At 41.2% G+C, this 19,499-nt stretch overlaps 1 protein-coding gene across 2 annotated transcripts in view; it reads left to right on the top strand.

Annotated features, from left to right (window-relative positions):
- Positions 1 to 19,248, top strand: part of pard3ba (par-3 family cell polarity regulator beta a) — a 464,804-nt gene extending 445,556 nt beyond the window's left edge. For both annotated transcript variants that reach the window (XM_061985093.1, XM_061985094.1), the window contains one exon: positions 18,603 to 19,248. In XM_061985093.1, coding sequence (XP_061841077.1) covers positions 18,603 to 18,894 — 292 coding nt within the window. In that variant the 3' untranslated portion in view covers positions 18,895 to 19,248. The remainder of the gene's footprint in view (positions 1 to 18,602) is intronic.
- Positions 19,249 to 19,499: the final 251 nt, after the last annotated feature.

Genomic DNA, 19,499 nt, shown 5'->3' with positions numbered 1-19,499 from the left:
ATTGTTGATTGTCACGTCATGTTCGGATGTGCTTTGTGGACGTCGTCTTTTGCTACTTTGTAGCCAGTGCAGTTTTTGTTTTGTTCTGCATAGCCTTCCCTAAGCTTCAATGCCTTTTCTTATGGGCACTCACCTTTTGTTTATTTTTGGTTTACGCATTAAACACCTTTTTACCTGCACGCTGCCTCACGCTGTTTCCGACATCTACAAAGCAATTAGCTACCGGCTGCCACTGTCCTAGTTACCTGAGATACTAAGTATGTCATTATTATGACTTAGTAATTTACTAAGTCAAAATAATGACAAAATAATGGCTTACTAAGTCAAAATAATGACTTACAAAGTCAAATTAATGACTTACTGTAAGTAAGCGTTTGCAATAAGCGTTTGAAAAAAAGAGTTAAAAGTGGGGCCACATGCTGACATATGTTCAACTCATCATGCTTAATTTATTACAGCATTTGGGAAGCCTGTAGTTGATTTTTATTATGTAAATGTTATATTTTCATCAACATGTGATAGCAGGGACCCTGCCATTCAAAACTAAGCTGCTACATTACTAATGATTAATGTAACTATAGCTGAAAAAAATAGTACAATAGCAATAGGAGAGACTATTCATCCCTGAACACCATGGAGTTCATGTAGGTGTTATGATGCAGTTACATTATTATATCAACTATCAGAGACAGAAACTTTTCATTTAACATAATGTCCTTTTTTGCTGCTTCAACACAGCTCAATCAACACAGAAAAAGGTAAAGTGAAATAACTTAGTTGTTAACTGTAGGTCAATAATGCTTGTCTTTCTCTCAGACAGACAGGGCTTTGCTGTCAGTAACACACACACACACATGCACAAACACACACGCACGCACGCACACATACACCGCAAAATGAGCTAACGTTACGCTAAAAGCTAATTAGCCTTCACCTCAGGGACTGCGAGCGAGCTGAGCTGCTGCTTATGTTTCTAGGACGTCAACGGGCTCATAGTGATGTTACTAGTAGTTGACTTGGAAGTGTTTATTATAATTTGGGGAGAGTCCACTGCATTATGCTCACCTGCTAAACACCTTTCTGCTCAATCCACCGTCTCTCCTCTCTGCCTGCCTGAGCACTGACTCCATGCGCTCTGAATACGCACTGCTGATTGGCTGTTACATGCGCTCTGAATACCCACTGTTGATTGGCTGTTACGTGTGCTCTGAATACGCACTGCTGATTGGCTGTTACCGCTCTGCGTGTAACCAATCAGATGGTTGTGTGGGTGGGACAATGCTGGGGGGGGGGGGGGGGGTACGTTGGTGGTAGCGGGGGTGTATTTTGTATATTTCCTGAGTTTATAAACATAATATAAGTTTAAAAAAATAAAATAAAAAAAATGTGATGCCAAAAAATATCGACGTAATCATAGTCGTATCGACTAGATACGTGCCTGTACTTGATATCATTACAGTGGATGTTAGGTGTAGATCCACCAATGGTGTTTGTTTATATTTTGAAGCCGGTGAGCTACGGTGTGTAGTGAAGCATGTTTAGCTATTCCTCGTCCTGTAGGGATGATACTTGTAAGAAACTTACTTTATTTGTCGCCATGGAGGCGAGGATTAGTGATTTAGAAGTAGCTAAAACACTGCCGAGGGCGGACGGACTTTAGCTGCTAGCTAGCTAGCCATGTTTTAAAGCACCTCTTCCTGAGGGCGTTTCAGTGTTATAACTTCTTTTAAGCCAAAATGCACCTGTTCTCCCTTTTTTGTCTACAAACCGTGTCTGCTTGTAAGTACTCTGTGATTGTGCGCTGCTGAACATGCTCCTCTGCTCGTAAAACCAGCAATGACACGACGTGGTGCGGGACCGGTACTTTTCAGAGGCGGTATAGTACCGAAAATGATTCATTAGTATCACAGTACTATACTAATACCGGTATACAGTACAACCCTAACGTCTAGTATATCAAAATAAACATAACAGAGGTGTAATGCCAACAAGTCCAATATTGCTGCTTTTTTCAGGCTTCTGATTGGACATAATGTGCATGACAGCAGGTGTATGCGTTTGTGTGTGGACAGAGACAGTTTTGAAACTACACTTGTGTGGATGGAGATCGTTTTAACCCCAAATATGCATTTTGGAAACTGTCTGTGTTGGTGTGGACATGTCCTGAGACCATACTTGCCAACCTTGAGACCTCCGAATTCAGGAGATTGGGGGGAGTTGTTGGGGTGGGCGGGGTTAAGGGGAAGGAGTATATTTATGGCTAGAATTCACTGAAATTTGTCATGTCTGTTGATCATGTTTTTGTTTTAGTCATGTTCGGTTTTGTTTTTGGACTCTTTGTGCACTCTTGTTTGTTTTTGTCACCATAGCAACCCATTAGTTTTCACCTGTCATGTCACGCACCTGTCTCACGCTTTGCACTCACACACCTGTCACTAATCATGTCACTGCTATTTAAGCCTGTCTGTTTCTGTTGTTCGTCCTGGTGACATTAGCTATCTATCCATCCATGCTATCCATGTCCACCCTTGTTATTCATGCTTCATGCCATGCCACAGTAAGTGTTTTTGTTTCGTGTTCTTAGTTAATTGCCTGTGTGCTAGTCTTTTGTTTTCATAGCCAAGTGTTTTTGTACTTCCGCCCTTGTGCGCACCTTTTGTTTGATTCCTTTTTTTGAGCGTAAACAATAAATATGTATTTACCTTCACGCCATGTCCAGTCCAGCTTTACTTGCATCTCGGAAAAACAAACACACATAGTCCGCGTCCTGACAAAATTCAAGTATTTCATATATATATATATATATATATATATATATATATATATATATATATATATATATATATATATATATATATATATATATATATATATATATAAATAAAATAAATACCGTATTTTTCGGAGTATAAGGCGCACCGGAGTATAAGTCGCACCTGCCGAAAATGCATAATAAAGAAGGAAAAAAACATATAAGTCGCACTGGAGCCCGGCCAAACTATGAAAAAAACTGCGACTTATAGTCCGAAAAATACAGTACTTGAATTTCAGTGTTCATTTATTTACACATATACACACACATAACACTCCTCTACTCATTGTTGTATTTGAAAGTGCAATGCTTTGCAGCCAGTAGCACAGCCTTTGAAGGAGCATAGGTATGGGCAGCATCTGTGAAATTTAATTTGCAGGAAAGGAGTGAGTTTAGGGTTGAATTGTCCATCCTTGTTCTATTCTCTGTCACTATCCTTCTAACCATGCTCTTCTTCTTACTCGTCGTCGCCATGACTGTCTCTTCTTCGTTCTTCTGCTTCGTCTCCTTCTTGTTGTGTGTGCAGTTGTGCACTGTCCATAAGCCGTAGATGTTATAACGTGACTGGGCCGGCACGCTGTTTATATGGAGAAAAAGCGGACGTGACGAAAGGCTGTCCTCACTCAGGTCCGCACGGACATGGAGGGGGCGTGCCTTGTTGTCCGGCTGGAAATCGGGAGAAATTCGTGAGAATGGTTGTCCCGGGAGATTTTCGGGAGAGGCACTGAAATTCGAGAGTCTCCCGGAAAATTCTTGAGGGTTGGCAAGTATGCCTGAGACTCATACTTGCCAACCCTCCCGGATTTTCCGGGGGACTCCCGAAATTCAGCGCCTCTCCCGAAAACCTCCCGGGACAAATTTTCTCCTGAAAATCTCCCGAAATTCAGGCGGACCTGAGTGACGTGTCGACAGCCTGTTTTCACGTCCGCTTTCCCACAATACAAACAGCGTGCCTGCCCAATCACGTTATAACTGTAGAATGATCGAGGGCGAGTTCTTGGTTTCTTATGTGGGTTTATCGTTAGGCAGTTTCATTAACGTCCTCCCAGCGCGGCAACAACACACAACAGCAGTCACGTTTTCGTCTACCGTAAAGCAGTTCGTCTGCCGTAAACAGCAATGTTGTGACACTCTTAAACAGGACAATACTGCCCTTTACTGTACATGCATATGTAACAATAACATCTACAGCTTTTAGAGAGTGCAGTGCACAACTGAAGACGAAGCAGAATGCATCATCAGCATGGTTAGAAAAATAGTGACAGAGAATAGAACAAGGATGGACAATTCAACCCTTAACGCTACAATGAGTAGATGAGTGTTATGTTTGTGTATATGTGGAAATAAATGAACACTGAAATTCAAGTATTTCTTTTATTTATATATATATATATATATATATATATATATATATATATATATATATATATATATATATATATAGCTAGAATTCACTGAAAGTCAAGTATTTCTTATATATATATATATATATATATATATATATTAAATACTTGACTTGGTGAATTCTAGCTGTAAATATACTCCTCCCCTTTTAACCACGCCCCCAGCCACGCCCCCCGACGTCACCCCCCCCACACACACACACCTCCCGAAATCGGAGGGCTCAAGGTTGGCAAGTATGAGACTCCAAGGCACTACCTGTTTACAATAACTCTATTTTTCTGTGATTCAATAGATCACCCCGCCCGCATAAATAATGTCTGCTGTCTCTTCGCATCACTTCTCGCTCTCTCACCGGTCCTCTCAGGGCCGTGCATGGGGAAATGAAATCATGGCGTTATAAATAAAGCAAAAGGTATACACTTTGAGGTCTCGGAGCTCCCTTGTGAGCTCAATAAGTAACACACCAACTGTCATGCAGGAAGGCTGTGTGACATTCAGTCGGCCAATGTGTACGGACAGCAGTCTGCTCCGGAGATGCGATGAATCCAACAACTTTTCTTAGATGGGAGTAGAATTGAATGGCGAACTTAATTTGAACTGCCAAGCCTTGAGGAAACTTGACACGAGTTTCTGCAGCCGCTGAGCGTTTATGCACTGAGGGGAAAGGGAAATCCATCTGTTTCTGTCGTTAGCAGTAATGTTACTGATTGATGTTCTTGTATCAGCAAGGTTCTACAATAGAACACGCTCATCTGCCCGCCCGCCGGACTGGTCAACATTACCGAAATAGTTTTTTCTCCATTCTTCTGTTTTTATATGAAAGGCTCTTTTCCACTGTGAGACCTTTCCCATTTACCTGGGTAAATAAAATAAACTACTGTATTTTCCGGGCTATTTAAGCTGCTCCCACCAATTTTTGGATGAAATAAATATGGTGATATATATGAGCCGCACCGGACTATAAGCCGCAGATATATACCGATACAAAATATTTTCGAAATGTTGGTTTACATACCTTAATTCAGTGTTTTTCAACCACTGTGCCGCGGCACACTAGTGTGCCGTGAGATACAGTCTAGTGTGCCTTGGGAGATTATCTTATTTCACCGATTTGGGGTAAAAAATATTTTTTGCAAACCAGTAATTATAGTCTGTAAATGATGTGTTGTTGTTGAGTGTTGGTGCTGTCGAGAGCTCGGCAGAGTAACCGTGTAATACTCTTCCATATCAGTAGGTGGCAGCAGGTAGCTAATTGCTTTGTAGATGTCGGAAACAGCGGGAGGCAGCGTGGAGGTAAAAGGGTGTCTAATGCTTAAACCAAAAATAAATGAAAGGTGAGTGCCCCTAAGAAAAGACATTGAAGCTTAGGGAAGGCTATGCAGAACGAAACTAAAACTGAACTGGCTACAAAGTAAACAAAAACAGAATGCTGGACGACAGCAAAGACTTACTGTGGAGCAAAGATGGCGTCCACAATGTAACATCCGAACATGACATGACAATCGACAAAGTCGATTATATTATATAAAGTTGGTTATATTGTAAAACTTGAAAACATTGCTTGGAGTGATGAATGAAGAATCCTTTCAAGGTGAAACGCTATTGACGAATAGCAGACGAAATGGGACTTATACCTCCAGAGTTGTAATGTTTGATGCTCATAGTTCCAAAAAGCATTCGTGACCTGTGACTTTGTGCAGGTAAAGGTGTCACACCTTGAGAATTCAAGAAAGGCTCACGTTGCTGTCTAAGTGGTCCTAAAAGTACTCAACGCAAACACGAACATTGCATTTAATAAAAGAAGAATACAAAAAGCAGGAGAGGGGAGTGTAGGGAGGTGTAGCATATGTCGCCCTATTAGTGCTTTGCATGCAGGGGATGTCTGTTTGCTGTCACTTGGCGAGCAGGTGTGTGTGTGTGTTTGTGTGTGTGTCACTGACAGATGTACTCAAATATGTGCCTGTAATGCATCTGCATGTTCTCTTCATCTCTGCAATTAGCGCATTAATGAATTAAATATGCAAATGTCATTTTATCGAGTCACTATAGCCGTTTAAAGTGTTGGCAGTCATTTTTGGTGTGTGTGTGTGTGTGTGTGTGTGTGTGTGTGTGTGTGTGTGTGTGTGTGTGTGTGTGTGTGTGTGTGTGTGTGTGTGTGTGTGTGTGTGCGTCTGTGTGTGTGTGTGCGTCTGTGTGTGTGTGTGTTTCTGAAGGAGACCAATGTTGTTTTCCAGCTGTTTAGCACTAACAAGGAATAGTGGGGAGACTAATTTCCTCCTTCTGTTTCCTGGGGGCAGGTGCAGGGCAGCACCCCATCGCCACGAGCACCACACACACACACACACACACATCATTTAGTGCCAAACAGTGTATCCTTACAGCTTACGGTAATCAGTCCAGTGTGTACCCCACCTCTCGACCCAGATTGTAAACATGTTGCCTAAAGCCAAAAATAAAGTACCAATGATTGTCACACACACACTAAGTGTGGCGAAATTATTCTCTGCATTTGACCCATCACCCGTGATCACCCCCTGGGAGGTGAGGGGAGCAGTGAGCAGCAGCGGTGGCCGCGCCCGGGAATCATTTTTGGCGGTTTAACCCCCAATTCCAACCCTTGATGCTGAGTGCCAATAGTTCAAATACCAAATATAAGGTTGGGTTAGGGCTGGGCAATATGGACGAAAAAGTGTGTCTCGATATATTTTTAATTAAACTCAATATTCGATATATATATCTCGATATATTTTTCGGTGAAAGTATACATATCAAGGTATTCATTTTTGAGCGATATTCAGTGAATGACAACTGTACTGTAAACAGTCAGTGTCACTTTTATTAACCCAGTTAGTCTAGATGGGTATTAACGAGAGATGTCCGATAATAGCTTTTTTGCCGATATTCCGATATTGTCCAACTCTTAATTACCGATTCCGATATCAACCGATACCGATATATACGGTCGTGGAATTAACACATTATTATGCCTAATTTTGTTGTGATGCCCCGCTGGATGCATTAAATATGTAACAAGGTTTTCCAAAATAAATCAACTCAAGTTATGGGGAAAAAAATGCCAACATGGCACTGCCATATTTATTATTGAAGTCATAAAGTGCATTATTTTTTTTAACATACCTCAAAACAGCAGCTTGAAGGTTGAGGTGGGCGGGGTTGAAGGAAGGGGGTAGCGGGGGTGTATATTGTACCGTCCCGGAAGAGTTAGTGCTGCATGGGATTCTGGGTATTTGTTCTGTTGTGTTACGGTGCTTGGAGGTTGAGGTGGGCGGGGTTGAGGGTGGCGGGGTAGAGGGGGTGTATATTGTAGCGTCCCGGAAGAGTTAGTGCTGCATGGGATTCTGGGTATTTGTTCTGTTGTGTTACGGTGCGGATGTTCTCCCGAAATGTGTTTGTCATTCTTGTTTGGTGTGGGTTCACAGTGTGGCGCATATTTGTAACAGTGTTAAAGTTGTTTATACGGCCACCCGCAGTGTGACCTGTATGGCTGTTGACCAAGTATGGATGGCATTCACTTGTGTGTGTGAAAAGCCGTAGATATTATGTGATTGGGCCGGCACGCAAAGGCAATCCTTTAGGGTTTATTGGCGCTCTGTACTTTTCCCTACGTCTGTGTACCACTCCGTACAGCGGCGTTTTAAAAAGTCATACATTTTACTTTTTGAAACCGATACCGATAATTTCCGATATTGCATTTTAAAGCATTTATCGACCGATATTATCGGACATCTCTAGTATTAACAGCACAGAAAATAAACTGTTTAAGTAGTACAGAATTACTTTCTACGTCAAATAAATAACAACACCAAACAGATAAAAAATACATTTGCAGGCAGGTACTTTTTAATTCCCTTCCTGGTTCGATGACCCGCCCTATCTTGCCTCTGAGTGGCCTGTCCCTAACCAATCGTGACTCATCATAGTAAACACCCAACCAATCATGAATGTTCTTATACGTGCAAGCACGTCTTGGAAGGAAGAAGGGGAGGGGTTTAGTAGCCCATGGAGGGGGAGAACAAGGAACACAACAAATAAGCGGTGTTTGGTAATTTTAACGTGAAATAAATTAAATCGATATTTTCTTAATTCATATCTTGTTTAAAAATATATTGATATATCTTACAAACTCGATATATCGCCCAGCTATAGGTTGGGTCCAACATCTATAGATCAGGACTATTCAACTGGCAGGTTAATAATAATAGATTTTATTTGTAAAAAAAACACTTTACATTGAGCAAACAACCTCAAAGTGCTACAGTGTATTAAAATTAAAAGATAATAAAAATAAAAATAAATAAAAACTAGAACAGCCTAATAGCTAGAACTAGTATGCATATATCTAAAAAAAAAAGGCTTTTTTTAAAAGAAGGGTTTTTAAGCCTTTTTTAAAAGCATCCACAGTCTGTGGTGCCCTCAGGTGGTCAGGGAGAACGTTCCACAGACTGGGAGCGGCGGAGCATAAAGCCCGTTCTCCCATTGTTCGTAGCTTTGTCCTCAGAGGTTGGAGGAGGTTAGCCTTTCCGGAGCGGAGGTGTCGTGTGGAGGATTTGGGGGTGAGTAGTTCTTTGAGGTAGAGGGGGGCATTTCCATGGAGGCACTGGTAGGTTAGTAGGGAGACTTTGTATTCAGTGAAGGGATTTGAGAATTGGTGTGATATGGTCGTATTTCCGCACTCTCATCAGATTCAGGAGTTCACAAAAAAGCACCGCAGAAGTCACGAAAGTGCCACCCCTTGTCGCACAATCCCAAAGGGTCCCGAACCAAAAGGTTAAAAAAGACAACACATGAAAACAAGAAGGAAACATCAGGAACACAAAAGGATGACACAAGAGCAAAGAGCTCCTGCCACCAGCAGCCAAAAAAAGTGAAAAGTTTGAGGGGTTTTTTAATTCGCAAATGTATTAAAAATAACAAACAAAGCAAAAAAATCACATGTACATAAGTATTGACAGCCTTTGATCAATACTTTGTTGATGCACCTTTTGCAGCAATTACAACCTGTCTTTTTTAAGACATTGCCACAAGCTTGGCACACCTATCTTTGGGCAGTTTCGCCCGTTCTTCTTTGCAGCACCTCTCAGGCTCCATCGTGTTGGATGGGAAGTGTTGGTTGTCATCTTGGATGTCTCTGTACATTGCTGCATTCATCTTTCCAGTCCCTGCCGCTGAAAAACAACCCCACATCATGATGCTGCCACCACCATGCATCACTGTAGGGATGGTATTGGCCTGGTGATGAGCGGTACCTGGTTTCCTCCAAACATGACGCCTGGTATTCACACCAAAGAGTTCAATCGTTGTCTCATCTGACCAGAGAATTTTGTTTTTTAATGGTCCGAGAGTCTTTCAGGTGCATTTTGGCAAACTTTTTACAAAGAAATGGCCATTCTACCATACAGGCCTGATTGGTGGATTGCTGCAGAGATGATTTTCCTTCTGGAAGGTCCTCCTCTCTCCACATGCTGTAGCTCTGACAGAGTGACTATGGGGTTCTTGGTCACCTCCCTGACTAGACTAAGATGAATGCAGCAATGTACAGAAACATCCTGGATGGAAAACCAACGCTTCCCATCCAACCTGATGGAGTTGAGAGGTGCTGGAAATTGTCATTATAGGGTATTGTGTGTAGAATTTTGAGGACAAAAATAGATTTATTCCATTTTGAAATAAGGCTGTAACATAACAAAATGTGGAAAAAGGGAAGTGCTGTGAATACTTTCCGGATTCACTGTATATTCTACCATAACAACAAATTGTTTGTTGCGTCTCTTGCACTGCTTTTTTTTTTTTCTTTTTTTTTTTTCTTTATACAAATTATTGATTTATTTTTATATATATATATATATATATATATATATATATTTTTTTTTTTTTTTTTAACATCCAGTATCAGACATTCCTATGCATTACATCATATTCACATACAGTGTATCTGTTGTCTGCCCTAAATGTCAAAATATTTCTTGTTTATATCCCAACCATACCACCAAATACATCAATTAAATAAACAAAAAAAGAAATAATCATCCATCCATCCATCCATCTTCTTCCGCTTATCCGAGGTCGGGTCGCGGGGGCAGCAGCCTAAGCAGGGAAGCCCAGACTTCCCTCTCCCCAGCCACTTCGTCCAGCTCTTCCTGTGGGACCCCGAGGCGTTCCCAGGCCAGCCGGGAGACATAGTCTTCCCAACGTGTCCTGGGTCTTCCCCGCGGCCTCCTACAGGTCGGACGTGCCCTAAACACCTCCCTAGGGAGGCGTTCGGGTGGCATCCTGACCAGATGCCCGAACCACCTCATCTGGCTCCTCTCGATGTGGAGGAGCAGCGGCTTTACTTTGAGCTCCTCCCGGATGGCAGAGCTTCTCACCCTATCTCTAAGGGAGAGCCCCGCCACCCGGCGGAGGAAACTCATTTCGGCCGCTTGTACCCGTGATCTTGTCCTTTCGGTCATAACCCAAAGCTCATGACCATAGGTGAGGATGGGAACGTAGATCGACCGGTAAATTGAGAGCTTTGCCTTCCGGCTCAGCTCCTTCTTCACCACAACGGATCGATACAGCGTCCGCATTACTGAAGACGCCGCACCGATCCGCCTGTTGATCTCGCGATCCACTCTTCCCTCACTCGTGAACAAGACTCCGAGGTACTTGAACTCCTCCACTTGGGGCAAGATCTCCTCCCCAACCCGGAGATGGCACTCCACCCTTTTCCGGGCGAGAACCATGGACTCGGACTTGGAGGTGCTGATTCTCATCCCAGTCGCTTCACACTCAGCTGCGAACCGATCCAGTGAGAGCTGAAGATCCTGGACAGATGAAGCCATCAGGACCACATCATCTGCAAAAAGCAGAGACCTAATCCTGCAGCCACCAAACAAGATCCCCTCAACGCCATGACTGCGCCTAGAAATAATAATATATTAAATAACTGCACTGCTTTTGTATGTGTGCTGTAACGCCAATTATTTTTTTTCAGGCCGGAATTTTTTTGTTTTATTAGGTGATCTTAGTAATTGTGAAAAATATAGACAGTTTTGAAAATAAATGTGTCATTTTAAACGACTAATACTAGAAAAAGGTGGTGTTCTTGTCATATTTTTGGCTTTGAAACATGTAACTGGGGGCGGTGTAGCTCGGTTGGTACAGTGGACGTGCCAGCAACTTGAGGGTTCCAGGTTCGATCCCCGCTTCCGCCATCCTAGTCGCTACCGTTGTGTCCTTGGGCAAGACACTTTACCCACCTGCTCCCAGTGCCACCCACAAATGTAACTTAGATATTGGGTTTCACTATTCAAAAGCGTTTTGAGTCACTAGAGAAAAGCGCTATATAAATATAATTCCCTTTACTTCACAACTGTGAGCAAGTAGCAAACAGCCTCTTTAACTGGTCCAGTTAAACAAAACGTGTGAGAAACTAAAGGTCCCTAAACACACTAAAATGCTCTCATAGACATGATCTTTGACTCGGTCCTTAAAAACATCAAAGCGCTGCTGAAACATGCAGAATAAATAGACCAAAATGAAATGTCCACTGGAGAGGACGCTGGTTCTCAGGAATATAGAAAATAAGACTACTCGCGAAGGGAGAAGTCCGTAGCTTTCTGGAAATGTCGTCCCCCCCCCCCCCCCCCCCTCCTCCCCAAAACAATAGTTGAATATCCACCTTTTTAGTGTGATGTTAAATCATGTAAACATAAAAATGATGTCTACATTTTTTAGGGTTGACTCACACAAACATTCGAAGTTCCTCCATCAATCTTCCGGCCAGGCTGAAGCCAGCTGTGCTACCCGGGGGAGTGAGGTTCTGTGTGGGTCACAGAGGCCCTTGGACCCCCCTAATCCCCCAGCTGCTTGACCGGACTCACGCACATACACTCCATAAATGCTCTCATATGCTAAAAGGCAAACAAGTTCCTGCTTTTTAACGCAACAAATGTGCATGTTCGGCTCGTTGATTAGATATGTAGTTCGGCCCTGGAGCGGAACTCGGACTCCTACCGCAGGGCGGGTCCTCGCATCGTGCCAAAGTCATAGATCATCTGAACTATACAGTGTTTTAAATAGTTGTAGAGAAAAAAATGTGTATTTTATTAACTTTCCTTCATAAATTTACAGAGCATGGAATACATTCCTGTTGATGCCAGTTTTCAAGCACAACGTAAAATGATAGAAAATGTGATAATACTTTAAACCAGGGGTGTCCAAACTTTTTCCACCGAGGGCCGCACACTGAAAAATCAAAGCAAGCGGGGGCCCTTTTCATATTTTTTATTTTAAAAAACAATACAATATATGTATAAAAAATATCCGGTACATTTAGGCCTCCACTCAGAATTAAAAAAAAAAAAGTGTCATTATTTAGTAGTATTATTATTATTATTCAAAGTTTAAATATCTCGATCAACATTAGGTATATCTGTCAATATGATGTTTGTTTTTTTCAGATTTAAGTTGTATGCCCTTTTTGTCAAAGAAAACCCTGTTTTTTTTATGGAAAAAAACACAAAATATGCAATATTTTCCCCCAATAAAATTTTAAAGTGGAACATTTCAGATTATATAATAATTAAAACATAACTCATAACAACATTGATTTTAATGTATTATTATTTTTTGAGCAATGACACTTTAAAAAAAAAAAAGTCCCACTAAAATTATTGGGGATCCCAAAAAAATAATAAATAAATAGATAAATAAAATTATTGGGGATCCAAAAGGGTCCTGCTCAGTAAAGTGTTAAAAAATGAATCGTACATTTTTTTTTTTACTTTTAACACAATAGTCTCGAGATCAACTTCAGATCTATCCGTCAATTATAACTTTTATTGTTTGTTTATTATGTTCCTTGTTTGTTCGTTTTAGGCCCTTCTTTAAAAAAAACAAAAAAAAACGTAGTTTTTTATATGGCAAACACAAAATATGCAACATTTTCCCCAAAAAAATATCTCAAAGTGGAATATTTAATGTGACGTAATTGGAGCCTTGAATAGGATAATAATTCATAATAACATTGTTTTTGATTCATTATTATTCTTTTAAAGAATGAAACAGCCTGCATTACAGCTTAGTGCAGTGTTTTTCAACCACTGTGCGAGGTTATCTAATTTCACCTATTTGGGTTAAAAATATTTTTTGCAAACCAGTAATTATAGTCTGCAAATGATGTGTTGTTGTTGAGTGTCTGTACTGTCTAGAGCTCGGCAGAGTAACCGTGTAATACTCTTCCATATCAGTAGGTGGCAGCCGGTAGCTAATTAATTTGTAGATGTCGGAAACAGCGCTAGGCAGTGTGCAGGTAAATAGGTGTCTAATGCTTAAACCAAAAATAAACAAACGGTGAGTGCCCCTAAGAAAAGGCATTGAAGCTTAGGGAAGGCTATGCAGAACGAAACTAAAACTGAACTGGCTGCAAAGTAAACAAAAACAGAATGCTGGACGACAGCAAAGACTTACTGTGGAGCAAAGACGGCGTCCACAAAGTACATCCGAACATGACATGACAATCTACAATGTCCCCACAAAGAAGGATAAAAACCACTGAAATATTCTTGATTGCTAATACAAAGTAGATGCGGGAAAATATCGCTCAAAGGAAGACATCAAACTGCTACAGGAAAATACAAAAAAAAGAGAGAAAAATCCACCAAAATAGGAGCACAAGACAAGAACTAAAACACTACACACAGGAAAACAGCAAAAAACTTCAAATAACTCAGGGCGTGATGTGACAGGTGGTGACAGTACACCTACTTTGAGACAAGAGCTATATTGATGCATGCTTAGTTATGGTTTAAAGTCATATCCAACAATTGTGACAACAACTTTTTACTGTCAACTGAGTTAAGTTTTTTAATGTTTTCTGCTGGTGGTGTGCCTCCGCATTTTATCAACGCAAAAAATGTGCCTTGGCTCCAAAAAGGTTGAAAAACACTGGCTTATTGAAATTAGAGTCAACATAGCAATATTTTATTGTCATTTGTTTGCTCTTTTATACCACTGTTTATGTTTGGGTTTTTTTAATAGTTTTTTTTCGAATGTGCCGTGGGGCCGTTAAAAAAATTACCCGCGGGGCCACAAATGGCCCCCGGGCCGCACTTTGGACCGTCGCCGTACTAAAACCTACAGTTTTTAAGAAGTTAAGCGTCATAAGTAAAAATAGGTTAACCCCTGTTCATAGTAAAACTTTAAATTGTTAACTGAAATGATGAATTTCATAAGCAAAGGTTATTTGCCAATGTTGACCGACCTTGACCTGTGAGGTCTACCGGACTGCAAACAGCAAATGTTGGCAGCCATGCTTGTGTTGTGTTCGACTCCGCCTGTGCTGAAAGACAAGGCGGCGCTGTTCACTCTTCAGACCACCTGTGTGTGCCGTCCCTCTGCTCTGTTTGGGTGGTCAACACACACACGCACACGCACACACACACACACACACACGCTTGTAAAGAAGTCCACCTCACCACAGTCCAGGAATATCCCCACGGGAAGCCTCACCCTATCTCGCTGCCTAATCTGTGGCGAGTGAGGCATTCTAATTGGTCAGTCAACAGGTGCTCAGCCCGCCTCAGGGGACTGGACAGTGGACACGCTTAAATACGAGGGCAGAACACCCGAAATGTGTCATGGGTTTTTCAAGGGTTAGCATCCGGCGTACTTTTGCAAAGAGTGTGTGCTAGAGGTGGGAATATCTTTGCACGCCTCACGACTCCATTTTTAATTCTGAATCTTGATATGACAATTTGATTCAGAATCAATTCTTGTGATAAATATATACATATATATATATATATATAGCTTGGACACACCATCTTTATTTTCACGACTATTTACATTGTAGATTGTCACTGAAGGCATCAAAACTATGAATGAACACATGTGGAGTTATGTACTTAACAATAGAAAAAGGTGAAATAACTGAAAACATGTTTTATATTCTAGTTTCTTCAAAATAGCCACCCTTTGCTCGGATTACTGCTTTGCACACTCTTGGCATTCTCTCAATGATCTTCAAGCAAACCTGTGAAGTGAAAACCATTTCAGGTGACTACCTCTTGAAGCTCATCGAGAGAATGCTAAGAGTGTGCAAAGCCGTAATCAGAGCAAAGGGTGGCTATTTGGAAGAAACTAGAATATAAAACATGTTTTCAGTTATTTCACCTTTTTTTTTGTTAAGTACATAACTCCACATGTGTTCATTCATTGTTTTGATGCCTTCAGTGACAATCTACAATAGTCAAGAAAATAAAGAAAACACATTGAATAAGAAGGTGTGTCCAAACTTTTGGCCTGCACTATATATATATATATATATATATATATATATATATATATATATATATATATATATATATATATATATATATATATATATATATAAACCCCGTTTCCATATGAGTTGGGAAATTGTGTTAGATGTAAATATAAACGGAATACAATGATTTGCAAATCCTTTTCAACCCATATTCAATTGAATGCACTACAAAGACGAGATATTTGATGTTCAAACTCATGAACATTATTTTTTTTGCAAATAATAATTAACTTAGAATTTCATGGCTGCAACACGTGCCAAAGTAGTTGGGAAAGGGCATGTTCACCACTGTGTTACATGGCCTTTCCTTTCAACAACACTCAGTAAACGTTTGGGAACTGAGGAGACACATTTTTTAAGCTTCTCAGGTGGAATTCTTTCCCATTCTTGCTTGATGTAAAGCTTAAGTTGTTCCACAGTCCGGGGGTCTCCGTTGTGGTATTTTAGGCTTCATAATGCGCCACACATTTTCAATGGGAGACAGGTCTGGACTATAGGCAGGCCAGTCTAGTACCCGCACTCTTTTACTATGAAGCCACGTTGATGTAACACGTGGCTTGGCATTGTCTTGCTGAAATAAGCAGGGGCGTCCATGGTAACGTTGCTTGGATGGCAACATATGTTGCTCCAAAACCTGTATGTACCTTTCAGCATTAATGGCGCCTTCACAGATGTGTAAGTTACCCATGTCTTGGGCACTAATACACCCCCATGCCATCACAGATGCTGGCTTTTCAACTTTGCGCCTATAACAATCCGGATGGTTCTTTTCCTCTTTGGTCCGGAAGACACGACGTCCACAGTTTCCAAAAACAATTTGAAATGTGGACTCGTCAGACCACAGAAGACGTTTCCACTTTGTATCAGTCCATCTTAGATGATCTCAGGCCCAGCGAAGCCGACGGCGTTTCTGGGTGTTGTTGATAAACGGTTTTCGCCTTGCGTAGGAGAGTTTTAACTTGCACTTACAGATGAAGCGACCAACTGTAGTTACTGACAGTGGGTTTCTGAAGTGTTCCTGAGCCCATGTGGTGATATCCTTTACACACTGATGTCGCTTGTTAATGCAGTACAGCCTGAGGGATCGAAGGTCACAGGCTTAGCTGCTTACGTGCAGTGATTTCTCCAGATTCTCTGAACCCTTTGATGATATTACCGACCGTAGATGGTGAAATCTCTAAATTCCTTGCAATAGCTGGTTGAGAAAGGTTTTTCTTAAACTGTTCAACAATTTGCTCACGCATTTGTTGACAAAGTGGTGACCCTCGCCCCATCCTTGTTTGTGAATGACTGAGCATTTCATGGAATCTACTTTTATACCCAATCATGGCACCCACTTGTTCCCAATTTGCCTGTTCACCTGTGGGATGTTCCAAATAAGTGTTTGATGAGCATTCCTCAACTTTATCAGTATTTATTGCCACCTTTCCCAACTTCTTTGTCAAGTGTTGCTGGCATCAAATTCTAAAGTTAATGATTATTTGCAAAAAAAAAAAAATGTTTATCAGTTTGAACATCAAATATGTTGTCTTTGTAGCATATTCAACTGAATATGGGTTGAAAATGATTCGCAAATCATTGTATTCCGTTTATATTTACATCTAACACAATTTCCCAACTCATATGGAAACAGGGTTTGTATATATACGTATATACATATATATATATATATATACATACATACATACATACACATGTATACATATACATACACATACATACATATATATATATACACACATATGTGTATACATATACATATATATATATATATATATATATATACATATATATATATATACATACATATATGTATGTGTGGGAAAAAAATCACAAGACTATTTCATCTCTACAGGCCAGTTTCATAAGGGGGGGTACCCTCAATCATCAGGAGATTTTAATGGGAGCATTCACATACCATGGTTTATATAGGGCACAGAGTGGGTGGGTACAGGCTGGCGTAGGGGCGTGGTGATTGGCTCATGTGTTACCTAGGAGGTGTTTCCGTCTGTGGCGGCATGCTGTTACAATTTCGCTGCGCTTGTTGAGGGATGACAGGTCTGGACGGTAAATAATAAACAGTTTCTCTTTCAAGCATAGGTTGCATCTTTTATTACCACTATTGTAAGGTGTGCTGGATGCAAGAATTTGCCATGTTATTGAATATTCAACATTATTGTCTTTGAGGTCCCAAATGTGTTTGCTGAGTTCTGTGGTATTCCGCAGGTTTTGGTTCCTGAAAGAAGCCTTGTGATTGTTCCATCTGGTTTTGAATTCTCCCTCGGTTAATCCTACATATGTGTCGGATGTGTTAATGTCCTTGCGTATTACCTTAGATTGGTAGACAACTGATGTTTGTAAGCACCCCCCGTTGAGAGGGCAATCAGGTTTCTTTCGACAGTAACAGCCTTTGTTGGTTTTGGAGTCGCTCTGTCCGGGGGCCGACGGCTCATTTGCAATTGTTTTGTTGTGGTTTGAGATGATTTGTCGTATATTGTTCATACAGCTGTAGCTCAATTTAATGTTGTTCTTGTTGAATACTTTTCTTAGGGTGTTGTCTTTGGGAAAGTGTTTGTCAATCAGATTGAGGAATTTGTGTCCAATGTTAGTTGAGACGTTTTTGCTGTATGGGGGGTTGTACCAGATGATGTCGTTTCGTTTTCTGTTCTTTTTTGGCTGGTTTCCTGGCGTGGGTTCATAGGTGAGGGTGAAATTGTATCCGCTTTCATCAAGGGCTTTTTGGTACGGGGGGGTTGCTTGGTCATATTCAGCTTTGCTAGATGACAGCATCGATAGCCTTTTATTAATTCCGGTAGGTACATACATATATAAATACATATATAAATATATATATACACACATATGTGTATACATATACTGTACATATATATATCGCGAATTGGATTGTTGTTTGAGCACTCCTAATATGAAATAATCCGCACTTTACTGGTTCTGTGAAAGTTAGCAGCTTACCTTCTCTCCGTCCCTCGCGGCCTCGCCATGTGGACGCAGGACACTTCCCAGCACGTCCAGCTAACTTTCATCTCTCTTTTTCAGGAGGGATCCGTACGATTACCCGACCCACTCCAGATCCGCCCACAGAGAGCCCGTCCACTACCAAGACATCGGCCTGCCTCAGGCGGCGTCTTCCAACCAACGCCACTACCCCGCGGCCACGAGGCAGGACGTCCCCGCCTCTCCCGCCGCGGGCCGCCGAGGGCGCCATTATTACGAGGCCGTCGGAGGGAGGGGCGACGGCTACCGGCAGGACAGCCCCGGTCGCTACGGCTACGAAGACGAAAGACAGCGTGACCCGCGACGAAAGAACCCGATGATCGGAGCGGTTTGAAGTGTTTATCCGGTCCTCCACTTGACATGTGGAAGAATGTGTGTGTGAAATGTGCTGAGTATTTACAAGCATGTTCATGTATTTATATCATTTAAGCCAAGACAATTACAAAAACGGGGGTTTTATTGCCATTACACATAAAACAAACGTAGATTTCACATTTGTTGTCACTTTTGAGGATGCCTCTAGCCACAAAAGATGTCAAAATGGGAAATAATGTCCTCTCCGAGTTTGTTATTGTCCACCCTTTTTTTGTTTGTATAACATTTTATGGTGTTTTTAGTAGCACATAAAAAGTTTGATCCACTGCTGGTGAACTTTTTCTACAACGATTTTGCATGAAATAAATGTCATTTCTCGAACTGTTTCTTTTTTATTCCCATGCATATTTAACACCCCACTGACACAACAGCATTAGTCATCACTTCATCACATTCAGCCTGGTTTCCCCCGCACATCATCTGGCACAAATGAGCCCCACATGCAGGAGATGACTGATAGAAGTAGCCGTGGCGTTCTGATAAGGACCAAATCATCGTCAGCAATTACATCTCCTCCAGGACGATGATTATGGCCCAATTTGCTCTCCCAAATAAAGATGGCAT

This window comes from Nerophis lumbriciformis, linkage group LG23 (genome assembly GCF_033978685.3).
Source record: "Nerophis lumbriciformis linkage group LG23, RoL_Nlum_v2.1, whole genome shotgun sequence".
NCBI lineage: Eukaryota > Metazoa > Chordata > Actinopteri > Syngnathiformes > Syngnathidae > Nerophis > Nerophis lumbriciformis.
Note: the sequence above shows the minus strand (reverse complement) of the source record. Positions and strands in the feature narration are given on the sequence as shown.